We start from the raw sequence: 18,364 nt of genomic DNA, 5'->3' as shown, positions 1-18,364 counted from the left end.
ATTAAATTCCACTTAGTATTTTGATTTTATTTTTAGTATGTTTTTATTGAATTATAATTATATCACTTTCCCCCTCCCTTTCTTCCACTCAGACCTTTCCAAATACTCTCTCTCAAGTCCTTTCATTACCCTCTCTTTTCCTTTGATTTTTTTTATTGTCGCGTACATATATACATATGTGTATATGTACTAAATAAACAAATTAACACATATTAGTTGGTGATAGTGATGCTAATAACACATCCTAACTGAACAGAGGGGATTGGTGAGCAGTGATGGTGTTTTATAGAGAGTTGTCAGGGAGGGAATCAAGTGAGGGGATAGATATATAAGCAAACATCCAAAGGCAGTAAAGATCTGAGTTGTATGGTCTGCTGAAGAATGGGTACACACAATCACCTTAACCTTCTACTCTTACGTGGTCTCCCTTGTGGGATTTCTCATTATCAACTCTCTGGTTCACCTCTCTGATAGCATGGTCCTGGGGTTGTACTATGAGCAGACAACATTTGCCAACCCTGGCTCTCCAAGTTCAAGTTTTATACTAGCTGCTGATTATAGATGATCCTTTGTGACTGGATGATTGTTAACTCATGCTCGATTGCTAAAGTAAAACTCACCTGTCAACACTGGATGCCTTTTCTGGTTTCATTATGTGGGCATGTGTGACCACCAGTCTCCTAGCTAACCAACCTTGAACTTATTCCAATCCCCTATCCAGGTCATGGTTCTGACATACTCAAAGTCCTTTCTCTGTGTAGTTCTTCCCATTGTTTGTTTTGCTATCATTGTAGTAGTGCTCATACCTCAACCTCTGCTCAGCAGAGTAAACTGGCTTTTATCTAGCAACAAGGAAAAAATGGTGAACACTGACTTGGCACATCATAACTGTGTCATACACCCAGGCCCTATAGGATGACCTGTGAGCATCCAGATCAAATAAAACATGATGCCAGAGAGTGACGTCAGCCCCAGCTCCAGCCCCACTTCACTCACAGCTCCTCTGCTCCCACCTGTTTTATATTAGATTTCTAAGTATAATAACTGTAAATAAAAAATGTGCAGCCACCTAAAAAAATCTCAAAACTCTGACAGTAAAGCCTGTCAGGTTCTTCTTCTCTCTAATATTAAAGTCCTTTGAACTAAAGAAATATAATTATGAAAATAGTGCTAGAGAGAATTACTAGTTTAGGATTCTACTTGTATGCATCTTTGGTAGATCCTGGCTCTGGCAACCTGAAGGTTTGGAATGAATTTGACATAACAATGCAAAAATGAATTCAGGTTTCCCAGAAGGTAACAGAAATCTGTAAGAGTCCAGAGTATCAGTAAGGAAGTCAAAATTGCCTCTAAAACAACACTTTCTAAAGTCATAGGACCTCAGCTCTTTCCCAAACTGAAACCATTATGATAATGAGCTTCCCACAGCCTATATATATTTAAAAGAGAATCTGAATAGGGAGAGTTTCTAGGCTCCTGTATCCTACGAGATTTAATTTTTTTAATGTTTTATCCAGCTTTTCACAGGTAAATAAGTAAATGGTATTTATTTTCCTGGAGTGTGAAAGCAGACAGTATGGGCTTCTTGGTGCAGAAAGTGCACTATGCCAGGATGAGTTGTGATGGCTGAGGTCTAGAGATGATCAGCTGCTGAGAGACTGACTTAGGAGGAAGGTCTCAGAAGCAGCAGGCTGCCTGAAACCTCACTACGGCTCAAGTCTTGGCACCCAAACTTTTTTTTCTTTACACATGTCACCTGCTTGACCTTGATGCACCTAAGTAACCCTAAGACAATAATAATTTGCTTCTAGAAGCCTCATTATTTCCTCATTTGATGGTGTAGAGTTGTTTTGAACACTGGGAATATTGAAATGATTCATGTTAAATGGCTATCACCAATCATGCTGATGAAGACAATGAAAAGGTTTTTTTTGTTTTGTTTTTGTTTTTGTTTTTGATGGCCAGACCAAGAGTGGGCTCATGCCTCTGAAAAGTCTCTTGGTGACCAAGATCAGATGTATGGATTTTTAAAAGGCAAAAGTCACAAAGGCCATGATTTACATCAAGGTTCGATGAGGACAGAGTAACCTTGAGATGTTCTTTCCTGACAGCTTATAGTAATCATTTTATACATAGAGTGCCAATCATGTTTTACTTATATCTTTTCTAGTTATTTTACTTTAACCATTTTGGTTAATACAGCTGAATCATAGTTGAGTCCGTGGAAATCTCAAATGTATTGCCAAGGCTGACATGACCATCGTGGAGAGAATGATAGGAGGGAGAGATCTGTCTAAGCAACACAAAATGGAGTAAGGACAGGATTGCATTGCCTTAGTCTTTACAATATGAATTAAGCTGAATTATACATGTGTAAAAGCCATGCTAAATTTTGAAGGCTTAATGTAAAAATATCTCTAATACTTTTGTATTAATTATAAGTTGACATGCTAACAGTTTGGATATATTAGTTCAAATAAAAATATATTATCAAAATTGTTTTACCTGTTTATTCTAATGTTTTGGTTTTTTAGTTTAGCTTTTAGAAAAACTTAAAATACACATATGCTTCATGTTGAGTGTCTAGGGACATTAGTGGTTCACTCTAGATTCAGTATGTCATACTTTAAGTACATAAGATTTAGTTGGAAAAAAAAACAAACTTGCATCATGTTTCTGGTTCTTTACCACTTTTTTAGGTAAACAAATTTGCACAATGGAAACTTTTTCTATCGATCTTGGCAACTTCTGTGAGAATCAACTAAAACACAGTTTCTCATAATACAATGGAATTATAAAACCAACTTTACAAGATTTTTGAAAATCAACTAATTTAATAAATGAAAAAAACCTGTTACATTGTAAACAATGCTTAACTACAGATATTCCTAAATGCTAATGATCCCACTATAATCTGAAAATATTGTAAGTACAGACGTGCGCACAGCTGACGTACCAATAACAGCACACTCCATCACTGAGCTGTTCTTCGCTCCCTTGTTCCCATGACTGATGCAGCTGTGTCTCACTGGTGCTTCCCAGTATCCAAGAGAGATACCCAGGGAAAGACCACTCTTCAAAGTATGATTTCCAGTGAATGTACAGATCTTTCCCACCGCTGACAAAAGAATTACAAGTCAAACCATTGTAAGTCAGAGGCGCTTATGTACTAACTACTCATCTCTCACAACCTGCTTTCCATTATAATGAATAAAAACTGATAGTTATGAGGTTAGAATACAAGGAAATAATACATTTAAAGTTAATTTACTAGCCACAAGATTAGGCAACTAGCAAATGTTAATAAAAATGATGAAGTCATACCAAAATAAGCATAAGTTTAATTTTCCCACCTCTTTACCCTGAGCAGGAGTAGGCATGTCTGTTGGTAAATGTGCTCAAAGTGGAGGTGTAGGAAAATGTCAAGGCAGCTCATGTTAATGCCAAACTCACCCTCAAACCTGTCTGTTCACTCACTAAGCACTTAGTTTGGGTTCTCAACAATTTGGACACTTTATAGTTCCCATATTAACTTAGAACATTATACAATGCACTTTAAAAATATCTGGACATAAGAAAAAGATTTTAGCCATAACATCTGATACAAGTACTGAGTAAATATAGACCATGATTTTTATTTGATAGTTTGTTTTATTTTAGAATGAATAAAAATTATGAGAAATGGATGGAAAATAACATAGTTTAATTCATTTATATTGATTAAATGGTTTTTTTTTATTTTAAATCCTTGCCATAGTTTCCCCTCCCTCCTCTTCTCATATTCCCTCCCCCGCCTTCCCTTTACCCTCTCAATCCACTTCTCCTTCCTCTTCATTCAGAAAGGGACAGGCCTCCCACAGCTCTCAACAAAACATGGCACATCAAGTTGAGGCAAGACCAAGCTCTCCCCCCCCCCCCCCCCCCCTGCATTAAGGCTCGGTGAAGCAAAACAGCATGGGGAACAGGTTCCCAAAAGCCAGTTCAAGTGCCAGGGACAAGCCCTGATCCCACTGCTAGGAAGCCCACAAACAGTTCAAGCCACACAACTGTTACACATATGCAGAGGGGCTATGTCAGTCCCATGAAGGTTCCCTGATTGTCACTTTAGAGTTTGTGAGTTCCCAGGAGCCCAGGTCAGCTATCTCTGTGGGTTCCTTGTCATGACATTTAGCCCCCTGGCTTTTACAATCTCCCCTTCCTCACTTCAAGCTCGGCCCAGTGCTTGACTATGAATCTCTGTATCTGCTTCCATCAGTTACTGGATGAAGGCTCTCTGATGACAATTAGTGTATTCACCAATCTGATTACAGGAGATGGCCAGTTCAGGTATTTTTTTGCACTATTGCAAAATACTAACAACAGCTTATGTTGGAGAGGATGTGGCATAAGGGGAAACACTCCTCCACTGTTGGTGGGAGTACAAACTGATCCGGCCTCTTTGGAATTCGATATGGCGGTTTCTAAGAAAATTGGGAATCAATCTATCTCATGGTCCAGCTATATCAATTTTGGGCATATACCCAAAGGATATATGCTCAATCATAATACAGGGACACTTGCTCAGTTATGTTCACAGTAGCTTATAGACAGAATCTAGAAACAATCAAGATGCCTCCAACCAAAGAATGACTAAAGAAAAGGTGGTACATATACACAACAAATATTACTCAACTGTTTAAAAAAAAAACAACGACATCATGAAATTTGCAGGAAAATAGATGAAACTAGAAAAAGAATCATCCTGAGGTAACCCAGACCCAGAAAGACAAAGATGGTGTGTACTCATTCATAAGAGGATATTAAATGTAAAGGATAACCAGGCTACAATCCACAGCCCCAGAGAGGCTAGGTGACAAAGAAGGCACAAAGAGGAACACATGAATTTCCCTGGGAAGAAATAGAAGAGATATCCTAGGTAAAGGGGGCTGGGGAGAGGAGGTTGCATGGGAACACTGGGATTAGGCTGTGCGGCTTTGGGAGCAGTTTGGGAGCAGGATGGAGGGAGAGTTTAATGAAAGAGATGTCTGATGAGGGGGTGCATTTGAAGGCTTGGGAGAAACCTGGTACCAGGGAAACTCTGAACAATCTACAAAGATGACTCCAACTTAGTAATTTTATTCTTAATTTTGATGAATTTAAAAAATGGAAACATTGGTTCATTTATGGCACTAATCACTTCTTAGTGCCTACCTACCATATGGCAGGCACTATTCTAGGCACCAAGGAAATAAAGGCAATCAATCAACGCAGAGATCTTACTTTTGGGAGCTACATTGCATTAAAATTTTTCAAAAAGCAATTTAACACCCAGCATCTGTATACATACAAACATTTCAGGTGATCTCAGAATGCATCATTAATGGTTGATATCTTATAAAACATCATTTTGAGTATATCTTTGTGATATAACACTCAGTCTATCTACCCATCAAATGCCAATTTATGCATGTTCTCCTGCAGTACAATAATAAGACTCATCATGAAACCCCAGCAAGCACCTCTCACCTACGTGGTGCCAGATGGCATGAAAACCAAACCATTTATAGAGTGGGTTATAAGCAGTCTACATACAAAAGTGCTGTCTCTGCAGGATTCCTGGTCTCTCAACCAAGTGCCAAGGATTTATGTTCTTAATTTCCATTAGAATTTGCAGGTATTAGCAGTGCGTGAATGGGCACAAACACATCCTTACCTGGGAAGTAAAGCCTTGTGCTCCAAGACTTTTGTGTGAATTTTACGGATATTTTTTAATGAGTACTATAAAATAAAATTTTAGAATTGTTTTCATTGCAATCATGGAGCACATTAGGCAATGTGATAACTTGGTTTAAGAGCAGCTAAGCATTGTCAAAATTTAACAGACAAATGCTTACTGGTTTAAGTCAATATGTGAACAAGCTAAGTCCTCAAACCAAGCACTAGCCAGTGTTTTGGGTGCAAAAGAAGTCAATGTGTGAAAAGGGGTTTTCTGTAATGCTAAGCAATGCATACACCCACATCTGATGCAGTGTATACTTGGATTAGTGAATGCCTAGTTGAGAGGGAATTTTATATGCTGAGGTTGTTTTTAGTTCAGTGATCTATTACCTACTATAAATAAAATGCAAGAGCCCAATGTTCCCTCAAAAGTAATAAGCTTATTGGAGCAAAATGGAAAAACCTATATCTGTATACCAGTGGAACAAAATGACAGCCGTCCTGGATCTACTACACTACACAATTCCATAGTTACTGGAGAAAAATACCACACAGGAACTAGAACAGGCAGAATGTTCACATTCAGAATTCTCACAAGAGTACAAACTGTTTACCTGGATGCCTTACATTGATCTAGATTTCTGACTGTCCTAGATAACTGTTCAGACATCCAAATTCAAACTAGCTCTAAAATTGAGACAAGCAGAACTCTGTTCTGCTGTTTTAATTGACACTGAAGTATATGAAATTCATAGTCAAAAATATTGGAACTCTTTGTATAGGACCATTCCCACCTCCAATTTCTTTTATTTTCTACCTTTTATTGAAAATAGATTCTTTTATCACATAATATGTCCTGATTACAGTTTTCCCTCCTCTATCTCCCAGTCCTTCCCCACCTCCCCTTCCAATGGATCCACTCCCTTTCTGTCTCTTATTAGAAAACAACATGTTTCTAGGAGACAACAACCAAATAAGGTAAAACAAAAACCATCCCACTGAAGTTGGATAAGGCAAACCAACAGAAGTAAAAGAGCCCAAGAGAAGGCACTAGAATGAGAGACACACTTATCCACATACTTGAGATTCTCATATTAAATACTAAAATGAAAGGAATAAAATACATGTAGATGCCCTGCCCACTTCCCTCTTCTAAGCCTGGTTCAGTGACCCCACCCCTCTACAGCACAGAACAACACATCTACAGCACAGACCAACCCCTCTACAGCACAGACAACAAAGAGACAATGACTAACCTATAGAAGTGCAGATTCTGTAGTTCATGAACATAACACATTTTGCATTTCAAATCTCTACACACAAGGCAAATTTTTTCATAATTTCCATGCATGTAACTAGATTCCTTAAATCCCACGGGAATGATTAACAACCCTTTAGCTCTAGCTGTGCCAGGAAACAGCTGTTGTAAATTACGTACCAGCTGCCAATACGTGAGTTTTTGATACTAGATCAGATAAAGGAAAAAAGAGAAACCCAAACGATACTGCACAATGCAAATCATGCACCACACTTTTGGTCATTGGGGCCTTTGCAAAGTGACCTGCGGCTTTGTTTTCAGTTGGGAACACTGCTCTGCACGCCCTTGTTGAAAAGATTATAAACTATCATCAGCTCTGGCCTTTGTTCAAACTGAGATGACTTAAGGGGTGATTTGGCTGGTGGCTTTTTAAATACCGTATTTAATTAATAAATTGAAACAGCACTATTTTATATAAGAGCTTTATGTTTGGATCTAATCTATGACTGTGAAGAAAGGAAAATACTTTCCAAAAGGAAAACAAAACACGAGAAAAACCTTTCCTGTCATTGACCTAAGAGTCATATCATTTTATGAAGTCTTTATCCAAGTAAGTAAATAAGCACTTTTTGTTTTAACCGCTTTTCCTTCTTCTCCTGTGGATAATTATGAGAAATTCACAAACAAAATCAGAAAAGACGTTATTATTAAAAGGAAGCCATTACAAAGTTAAGTTAGCAAAGTTTGTTTACACAGAAAAAAAAGCAAATCATATACAGTAGAACCAGAAGAGTTTCAGTGAAATCTACACTAGGCACGCTGCATTTATTTACAAGTAGAAAACAAAAGTGTGGTGAGCAAACACCGTGGATCAGTCATTCGCATGATGTGGTGAGGCATCTGCCTGTCTGAGTGTGGCTGAGCAGTTGGCAGCCTGTGACTGACTGAAGCTCAGCTTCTGACTTTGGCATCTTGTTATAACAATATAGGCTTAGGTTTGTTTATATATTAAGGTAGACTGTTATTCACTGCAATACAGAGATAGCATTAGGTCACATTTAGTGAAACAGTGAAGATCATTTAAATGGTTTATGTTATTGTGCATTTCACGTCTGAGCTGATTTAAATCAGATTGGATTCTTTAAATGTGTCTTGTTTGCTTGTTTCTTTTTTTTTTGATTCATTGTCATTAGAAGATTAATGATTATATATATATATATATTTATAAGTGTATATATGATCATTAATCTTTTAGTGTGTATATATACATATATATAAAGTGTATATATATAAAGGCATAGTGAGACTCTATAGGTATATATTTATAAAGACTACATATGTTTATTATATATTAATTCATGTATATTTATAAGACTATATGTATTTATTTCTATATTTGATCACCAGTTTAATGATTAAGGAACAAAGTATTTGTTCTTGTTTTATAATCTACATGAGACATTAGAAAATGGTATGAAATACTGAGTTCTAATGCAAATAAGAAATCATGCAGATGCTTATGTAATAATGTTAAAAAGCAAACTGAACTCCAAATCCAGAGTGAATCCTTGGCCAAGACAACCCTCTATCCAAAACACAAATAAGTATCAAGTTTCATTCAATTAAGAAAAATGTGGAGCCTCCTTTGAGCTTCACTCACTACTCCTTCTTGAAGAAGAGACATGCTATATTCATTTAAATAACTGCCACTTTGCTCATAAAGTATCAACAGACTTTATTAAATCCTGATGTCATAGAGACAGTGCTACAGTTAACAGTACAATAGTTTCTTAATCTAATGTTACAAATCTTTAAGACTGTGTCCCTACTTGTTAATCATAGAGACTTATCTCTCATAAGTTGCTTACCTTACTGCCAGACCCAAGGGTATCTTCTCATTCCCTATTTGTCTAAAGTTCTGAGTCACAATTTGCATGGATGACCCCTCCTCACTAAGTCTGTAACCCAAGGTACCCCTGACATTAACGTTGCTCTTGTTTTTCTATTTCTCCAGCACAGTCATACCCCTCCCCATTTTTGTACTAAGTGGAATGGGAATAAGAAATTCTCCTGACAGTTCCTAACTGGTAATGCCGTACATCAGTTTATGTTACTCTACCATCACACCTTGGTACTTGCTGAACTAGGTTTTCCCTTTTGGCTGCATAAAAGACATCAGCATTTGGAGCACTCATCAACATTTAGCATCCCGTATGTCTTAAAGAACTCATTATTTTCATTGTCAGATGAACCCCTTTCCAGTTTTATTTTTGCCTCCCTTGGTTACTAGTTCTTTTGTCTCCGTTATTCAGTATGAGAGTTAACTCTTATTTTCCAATTCCTTTTGCTTCGCTCCACTTGGCAAGCACTGTGCTTCCTCAGATCAAGGCCACGCACCCTTTTGCATCTACTACTCTACCACTTCTGATTTTCTTCAGAATGATGTGGCTTCCCCTGACCTAGTCCCGCCACCTGGCTTTTCAAGATCCACCCTGTGCCTCATAGAGAATCATCTGACAAAAGGGTTAGGAGATGAGTTAAATAAGGGGACAAATCTTTTTTTTTTTTTTTTGGTTTTTCGAGACAGGGTTTCTCTGTGGTTTTGGAGCCTGTCCTGGAACTAGCTCTTGTAGACCAGGCTGGTCTCGAACTCACAGAGATCCGCCTGCCTCTGCCTCCCGAGTGCTGGGATTAAAGGCGTGCGCCACCACCGCCCGGCCTAAGGGGACAAATCTTAACGTTTGCAGAGAAGGAAATTTTCTAGACAAAGATCGCAGAAAGTAAAGTGCTGAGTTTCCAAAAGTCTGTGTCTTAAACTGAGAAAGAACATGCTAGTTCTACAATTAAAAATGAATTATACTGCACGTATTGGCTTTGGGGGAGCCTAGGCAGTTTGGATGCTCACCTTACTAGACCTGGATAGAGGTGGGTGATCCTTGGGCTTCCCACAGGTCAGGGAACCCTGATTATTCTTCGAGCAGATAAGGGAGGGGGACTTGAGCGGGGGAGGGGGAGGGAAATGGGAGGCGGTGGCGGGGAGGAGGCAGAAATCCTTAATAAATAAATAAATTTAAAAAAAAACAAAAACATACAGTGCTAATAAACATCACTATGTGATCAAAAAAAATGAATTATAGTAGCACTTTAGACTCTGTTTTGCGGCAGACCAGGAAGAAAAAGCTAACAAATGAACCTCTTAGCGATGTGGAAAGAAATATACCCGATTCTTAATCTTTTTAAAACCTATTAAAATTCTGAAGAAATCACATACCTTATTTTGAAATGTTCACAATTTCGCTTATTCCAAACTCCTGACGCACAATTTTAAAATTTGATGGTCATTTTTTAGGGCTAGAGTCCACAATTGTATCTTTCAAGTATATAAGTACAATGCCCTAAAAACTTTTAACTACAAAAAAAACCTTTTAACTACTTATATCACTGTGAAAAAGTTAGCTTCTTTGAAAAATGTTTTTAAAATATAAATGTATACCAGCACTCGGGAGGCAGAGGCAGGTGGATCTCTGTGAGTTCAAGGCCAGCCTGGTCTACAGAGCTAGTTCCAGGACAGGAACCAAAAGCTACGGAGAAACCCTGTCTTGAAAAATCCAAAAAAAAACAAAACAAAAAAAATATAAATGTATAATTTAGCTATTAATTACTTATGCTGCATTAGCTCTTATTTCTCAATAATCTGTCAAGAAATATATCTGCCCAAAAGGGCTCAGAGGGAGTCTTTCTTATCAATAAAGCTATCAGAAATCTCAAGTTCAGAACTCTAAATTTACATATTTTCTAAAATTTCAGTAACAAGCTATAAGCAGAACAAGTGACATTTGAAATGGACAACTAGATATTATTTTTAGACTATTTTTATTGAAGCTTATTGTTTTATGAATTCAAATCCTGATGGATTTGCCTACAAGCAATGCGTAGAATACAAGCACTGAGCCCATAACGAAGCTGAGTATCACAGGACAAAAATCTAAAACAGATTAACTCCAAAAAGAAGGTAGTTTCTTTTTAAAATAAAATGGTCTATATTGAGGATAAAGACCAAATTGAGCAAATTGTCTCAGTCTTCAACGCAAATCAATAACTAAATGTAATATGTCAAATACTGGAAACCTTTGAAATCCTTCAAACCCAAGGATTAGGGTAGAAAGCACTGTGCTGCATTTGCTTTGTTCCTCTATTCTTAACCTGAAAATCAATTTTTCTAGGTTTGGTGGTAGAAGGAATCAAAAGAAGAAATTAGAGGAGATCAAGTCACCGTGCAATGCGAACAGAAACCTGCAGTAACAGCTATGTGTCTGAGGACGTGTCGACAATATGAAACTTTGTACAGCTATTGAACATATCTTTAAAATCCCTCTTGTTGAAAGACGCAAAATCCAGTGTTTTCTCCTGTAGCGTTAATGAGCTAAATTGAACATTATCTCATTAGTTTTGAGCCCCCTTGCAAGGCAAGAAAATGGCATTCTCATCTAGCAGCTAGAGAAAACAATGAAGTGGGTGCCACTGCACTCCACTACAAAGGAAAAATAGTTCTAATATAGCTGGAAGTTGATAGGAAAAGTTTATTTTATATACATATCCTTTTCTATTATCCAGCTCAGTCCTTGTATCACAGCCCTGTAATTTTTGCCAGAGTGGATTATTGCTTTGTGTGCTGGCCCTGTACTTTCCCCCTTTCGTTTACTTTTAAACTTTTTAATCTGGGCAATCTAACATCTGGTCAATGGTGAGTGTTCAGCAAACTTACTAGAACCATTTATTCTATGAAGCATTTTTTTTTATCTTAAAGGTCCAATAGATCACCATTCTTTGCAAAATGCAGGGAGATATAATTTAAGAAGTAGGAAATTAATCTGTAGTTTCATTAAAAAACAGTTTGAGATCGCATTTAAAAAATTTTTTGCCAATCATATAGTTTCAAGTTTTTCAGAATCGTGTTCCCCTAAAACTGTGATGTCATAATGGGGCAGAATACCTTCAAGTTACTTGCAGTATTGTTGCAGGGACGACTCTCAAAAGTAAAGGAAATGACAAAAGCAAGTGCCTTATGGATATCCAAAAGAACACACACACACACACACACACACACACACACACACACCTAATCATTATTTTTTTAATTGTCTAAGAAAAATCTCCAGTCAAACCAGGGCAATTTAACATCATTTCAGCGTTCCTAACGTTGGTCTTTGTGTAACGACTGTGACATCATGACAGTGAAGTATTCATTTTTAAGCCTTAAACATTTTACCTCTATGTGTCCAATAGAAGTACAATATGTAAATTAACCTATATTATCTGTATGCTGATTGGCTTGACTTCCCCTGAATGTCACAATCTCACCACCCAGCGATGAGGTATTTTACTGCTGTCTGAAGATCAAATTATTACTGTAGAGAGAGTTTGTTTCTGTTTCATTAACAGATTATTATAAAGCAATAAGCCTGCAGTAAGACAAGCAGACGTTTTACCTTGGGAATTAACAAAAGCATGCCTGCTACCTTTTAAGGGGTGGAGAGTCGGTAGTTGATTAAAATCTTACCCCACCCTCGGAAAAACTCTTTGGAAATGGGAGAATCGGGACGTGGATGATTCTAGAGGCGTGCCTAATCACCAGGTGTCAGACTATGTGGTGTTTGTGGTGTAAGTTTTCGGTCTTCATCATATTCCTGATATTTTTTAAGTGACTAATAACAAAGGAGAGGGATGGGGAAAAACTCATACGCTCCCCAGCATTCACATCAGCAACCTATTGGTCAGCCCAGCTAAGAGGAGAAAGGAGAGGCTTGTAGCTTGGTGGGGTGGGATGTGAAGAACAGCCATGTAAAATCTCTGTACTCCTGATCCGTTAGTCACATTCGAGAAGGTAGAATGAGTGTAGATGGTTTTTGCACTTGTCTGAACTTAGCTTCTCCTTCCTTAAACGCTGATTGATCTGCGTGCCTTCGTGAACAGATGATAGGGCTGCCCTAACCCGCTTCCCTTCTTCCCCCATTGAGAAGATTTTTGACTGTGCTTAATCTTTATTTTTCCTTTCTTTTTTCATTCTTTCTTTTTCTTTCCCCAGCTAACGTGCCAAATCAAAGAGCAGCAGTGAAAATCATTTGAGAAGAATTCTCCAAGGCGCATCCAATGCTTAGCAGGACCACCGTGACAGAGAAAGGAAGACGATGTTTCGGGAAGGCGAGGGTTCGGGGCAGCTGGGGCGGAGGCGGCCGTCCCCGGCACGGAGGCTTCGTGCGCTGCCCTAGGGGAAGAGGATGGGCCTGAGGTCCGGGAAGAGCCTTCCGGAGCCCCCCACTTCCAGTGCGGGGAGGGAAAAGTTGCGAAGCAGCCTCGAGGGAACAAAAGCCTGATTCGGGACCGGCTGAACTGGACAGGACCTTGAAGCAAGCCAGCCTGCTCCGGGGACAGGCAGGGGCTCCCGCTGGCTCGCGGAGGCCGGAGCTACCCTCGCCGCCGCCGCCCTCGCCACCGCGCCGCCGCCGCGGCCCCTGCGTTACTGGGGGAGACGGTGCCGCTGCGACAGGGGAGGACGCGGCTGGAGCTGAAGGAGGCTCCAACGCGCAGGCGCCGCCGAGCCCTGCCTGGATGCTCAGTCAAGGCACTCAGGAAAAAAAAAAAATCAGCAATTTATAGAAAGAAGAAGCTATAGTCTGTCGGGATATCCAACACCAACAGGTAGGAGGATATACTCTCGTTTAAGTTTGGGGGAGGGGGGTTGCACCGTGTGGATGAAACTGCAGGTTCACCAGGATACAGCCCTTCCGGAGGGTTTTTTTTTTTTATATATTTTTTATGACAATAAACTGCATAATGGAAGTACATTCAGACAATGCATCTTCTGTAAGGCTTATTGGGAGTTCGGTTTCTGGAAAGCTTTGCAAAACTGAGGAATAACAGACTGCGAATCAACGGGAACCCTTCCCTTGCAGCACAGAAGCAATCTCTCCCCATCTTCAAGTATGTAATGCATCTCTCTCTCTCTCTCTCTCTCTCTCTCTCTCTCTCTCTCTCTCCTTCTCTCTCTCTCTCCTTCTCTCTCTCTCTCCTCCCCCTCCCCCATCCCCCCGTTATAAACCCAGGGGTGGTGAATTTCAGGTTTCGTAATGTTGCATGATGTGATCGGTATTTACCCGGGGATGCACCGGTTGGAAAATTAACATCATCGGCTGCAGTTTCTGCTTGGGCTTCCATCAGCATATTCCAGGCAAGTGAGAAGTGGCAAAGGATATTCGCTTCGTGGGAATAACAGAGGAAGCTGATTTCCCTGGTGTGGCTCCCGGGCACCTAGGAGACAATGTGCATTTTGTTTGAAAATAAAGCCACTTGTGATTAGCAGCAAAGATTATCAGTGTAAATGAGAACGGCTTAATTGCCTAAGAAATACCGGTTCATGTTATATTCATTTGAATTCATGCAGCCAAGGTTTGCAAATGGAAGTGCATTATTCCTCTGGGTGTGTTTCCCTGGCCAATATTTACATTAACCATTTTTAATAATCATGTAGGCTTAAAAGAGACAAGATTTGACAAAAGGGGGGTGGGGTGAGGTAGGGCGAGAAAGACAAAAGATTGTATTATATCAAAATCTTGGGACAGGTTTTTATTCATTTTGAAGTCTGGTGTTGAAGTCATGCCTCAAGATGAATCAACAAATACTCTTATGCAGCATGAACGGTGCCACTTGACTTAAAAGGTATATTTTGCAGAGGTTCTCTGGATACATACGAACAGAGACGCTTCCTTTAAAATACTGGTGGTACCAGAAGAGCCCAAATAATTGTGGGCAGCCTCCTCTCTGTCTCCTATCAATAATCTTGCAGATTCCACTGCAAGGCTAGTGATTATTTTTGGGGCTGGCATATTTTACTACTGTGAGACCATTTATTCCTTTCCCTCTTGAAGGTGCCCAAATCTAACTCTACAGTGTCTAGAATAAGGACATTGGCATGTTCAACTAGCTTCAGACACTAATGCAGCCAGTGCCCTGACATCCCAAATAAACAACTGCTGAAATTGAAAACTTCATGTGCTTCCTCGTTAAGGGCTAGCTTCATGCTAGCCCCATCAGCATGGCTTATTAACTTAAGAACTGATAGTTCTCTTTTCTTCTTCCTCAGATATTCTGATGGCAAATCAAACGGAAGAAAAGAGGAAGCATGACCACAGATTGGATCAGATCTCTTTGTGGATTACATTGTTAGTAAAATGTATGGATCTAGCTTTTCCTTGTTCTTATATCTAGATCATGAGACTTGACTGAGGCTGTTTCCTTATCCTCCATCCATCTATGGCGAACTATAGCCATGCAGCTGACAACATTTTGCAAAATCTCTCACCTCTAACAGCCTTTCTGAAACTGACTTCCTTGGGTTTCATAATAGGAGTCAGCGTGGTGGGCAACCTTCTGATCTCCATTTTGCTAGTGAAAGATAAAACCTTGCACAGAGCTCCTTACTACTTCCTGCTGGATCTGTGCTGTTCAGACATCCTCAGATCTGCAATTTGTTTTCCATTTGTATTCAACTCTGTCAAAAATGGCTCTTCCTGGACTTATGGGACTCTGACTTGCAAAGTGATTGCCTTTCTGGGGGTGTTGTCCTGTTTCCACACCGCTTTCATGCTCTTCTGCATCAGCGTTACCAGATACCTAGCTATCGCCCATCACCGCTTCTATACAAAGAGGCTGACCTTTTGGACGTGTTTGGCTGTGATCTGCATGGTGTGGACTCTGTCTGTGGCCATGGCATTCCCCCCGGTTTTAGACGTGGGCACGTACTCGTTCATTAGGGAGGAGGATCAGTGCACCTTCCAACACCGCTCCTTCAGGGCTAACGATTCCCTAGGATTTATGCTGCTCCTCGCTCTCATCCTCCTAGCCACACAGCTTGTCTACCTCAAGCTGATATTTTTTGTCCACGATCGAAGGAAAATGAAGCCAGTCCAGTTTGTAGCAGCCGTCAGCCAGAACTGGACCTTTCATGGCCCTGGAGCCAGTGGCCAGGCAGCTGCCAACTGGCTAGCAGGATTTGGAAGGGGTCCCACACCACCCACCTTGCTGGGCATCAGGCAAAATGCAAACACCACAGGCAGAAGACGGCTGCTGGTTTTAGATGAGTTCAAAATGGAGAAACGAATCAGCAGAATGTTCTATATAATGACTTTTCTCTTCCTAACCTTGTGGGGCCCCTACCTGGTGGCCTGCTATTGGAGAGTTTTTGCAAGAGGCCCTGTAGTACCAGGGGGATTTCTAACAGCTGCTGTCTGGATGAGTTTTGCCCAAGCAGGAATCAATCCCTTTGTCTGCATTTTCTCCAACAGGGAGCTGAGGCGCTGTTTCAGTACAACCCTTCTTTACTGCAGAAAATCAAGGTTACCAAGGGAACCTTACTGTGTTATATGAGGGAGCATCTGTAAATCTTTAGCCTTGTGAAACACTAACCCTCTCTGCTAAGCAATTGTGGCCTGTAGCCATGTCTTGAGAAGAAAACCAAGGATGGGATCAGCAGTTAGAAGGATTTGGGCAACCTTCTGCAGTCTTTGCAATAGTTCACCTATAATCCTATTTTAAATCTCAGAGTGATCCTGCTGACTGCCGCTGAAGGTTTGTAATTAAGAAAGGACAGAACCACTGCCCTAAGTTTCTTTCTGTGGTTGAACACTAGATAATGAACGTAGCAGGTGCTAAGTATCAGTGCTAAATGCTGTGTATATCATTACATATGAAAAAAAAACTTAAAAACAATTAGCATTGGACCTTTTAATAAATTAAGTTGACATGAGGTAAATGTGTTGATAAAAGCTAATTTTAGAAGTTTGAAGACTTTAAAACATTTCATACTATTTTTGTTTTGCAAAGACTTCACTACTGGGGGAACTAACAGTACTGTAATCCTCTAAAGATGTGCCATGAATTATTGGGGTACAACACTTTAAACATGCCTTGTAAGTTTGGGGGAGCATTCCAAAGCAGTATATTGGTTCCAATTAGAGTTTACCTTTTTTGTATTAATATATTGCTATTTCTAAATGCCACTTTCCTTCCCTACCAGTGAAATTGCTAGCATTGAACTGTATTATGTGTTTTCTGTTCATTCAGTAAAAGAGTTTCCAGTTTGTTTCTATTTTACAAATGCTAGATATCTGTCTGGGAGGCAACATGAATGGTATCAACTGGCCACAGATGCGCAGTTCTAATGATACAGAATAAACACGTGTTGCCTTAAAGGGTTATCTAGTATCCTTCATATTCTTTAGCAGCGGAGCAAATAGTCAAGAGGCATTGAATCAGTGACTGGCCCTGGCTGTTTATCAGGAAGTGCATGGGAGAGCATTGAATACTTTTCCATTTTTCCTCACATGGTTTGAAAATGAAAATGCACATCACTGGGATAATGAAATTTCCTTCTGGGATGTGCTACCCATCCTAGTGTGCTCTGAGAAGCGGACAGTTGATATTTGTTTATATTAGAAGTCACCAGTCAAGGGGAGCCTACAGCCTTAGATGACACTTGGCACAAGTTGTGGAGCATTTATTCTATGGAAGGCACAGTCTTGTTTATACTTTCTGCACATTCGGTGTACTGGTCGCTTAAATTATTTCAGTTTTAACTTGTGAAAGCTTATAATATGATTTCTGGTATTTTAGAAATACATTAGATTCTGTGAGTCTCATTCTTTAAGATACAGATGTGTGAACTTCAATATAAAGTTGCATTTGCCAAAATTTATCTGTGTAGCCTGTTAATTTTCGTGGAATAAATTTTACATTTTTGGCATATAAGTTTCTTTAATCTAGCAAGCAAGCACAATTTAGAAAAAAATAGCTTTATTATGATTTTTTTTTTATTTTTTGTAGTTACCATATTCTGCAACCGGAAATATATGACTGACAGCAGAAAGCTGACTTAATCTTTCTAAAGCATTTTTGGGTAACTTTTCAATCCATCGTTTTATTTATTCTTATGTGGCAGTAGTATTTATAGACAAATACATGCCTAATTGTTTGGTTTGGAATTTTAATATAATGATTACACTTTAGTGTACAGTTGAATTTGAGTTCCAAATCTATAACTTGTTAGATGGTTTGCAGAAACATATGACAAAGCCAGAGAAAACTGTTATTAGTTCTATTGGCTTTCCATTGTTTTGTTTGTTTCTGGAGGGATTTTTGTTTGTTTGTTTTGTTTTGTACTTGTATTTGGAAAATAAGCTTAAGAACCTCATGAAACAGAATTTCTTATTGATATAATACTTCTATAAACAGAATTTTTAATATAAATAGAAAAAACAAAAAATTGAATTTTTTCGATGGTCTATGCAATGACTCAGTTTCGCTGAAGCCATGATTAGTGAGTATTCTAACCTCATTTCTACACCAAAGCTTATT

At 39.2% G+C, this 18,364-nt stretch overlaps 1 protein-coding gene across 4 annotated transcripts; it reads left to right on the top strand.

Moving 5' to 3' along the window:
- Nucleotides 1-12,427: 12,427 nt before the first annotated feature.
- Gpr85 (G protein-coupled receptor 85) lies at nt 12,428-17,854 on the top strand. Of its 4 annotated transcripts, none has more exons than XR_005976445.1 (3): nt 12,428-12,616; nt 13,041-13,654; nt 14,059-14,183. XR_005976445.1 is itself a non-coding variant. In XM_041675794.1 (3 exons), exon 3 carries the CDS (start codon nt 15,266-15,268, stop codon nt 16,376-16,378), a length of 1,113 nt encoding a protein of 370 aa, XP_041531728.1. In that variant the 5' UTR covers nt 12,443-12,616; nt 13,041-13,654; nt 15,096-15,265; the 3' UTR covers nt 16,379-17,854. The 4 variants fall into 4 exon arrangements, 3 of the variants coding, with proteins under 3 accessions (XP_041531728.1, XP_041531729.1, XP_041531730.1); XM_041675794.1 differs by lacking the exon at nt 14,059-14,183 and adding an exon at nt 15,096-17,854 and having other exon boundaries at nt 12,443-12,616; XM_041675795.1 differs by lacking the exons at nt 12,428-12,616; nt 14,059-14,183 and adding exons at nt 12,770-12,839; nt 15,096-17,854.
- The last annotated feature ends 510 nt before the right edge of the window (nt 17,855-18,364 follow it).

The sequence above is a fragment of the Microtus oregoni genome, unplaced genomic scaffold (assembly GCF_018167655.1).
Source record: "Microtus oregoni isolate MIOR12 unplaced genomic scaffold, Mior012 000026F_ref0000081, whole genome shotgun sequence".
In the NCBI taxonomy this organism is placed as follows: domain Eukaryota; kingdom Metazoa; phylum Chordata; class Mammalia; order Rodentia; family Cricetidae; genus Microtus; species Microtus oregoni.
This window is presented reverse-complemented; position numbering and strand designations above follow the sequence as displayed.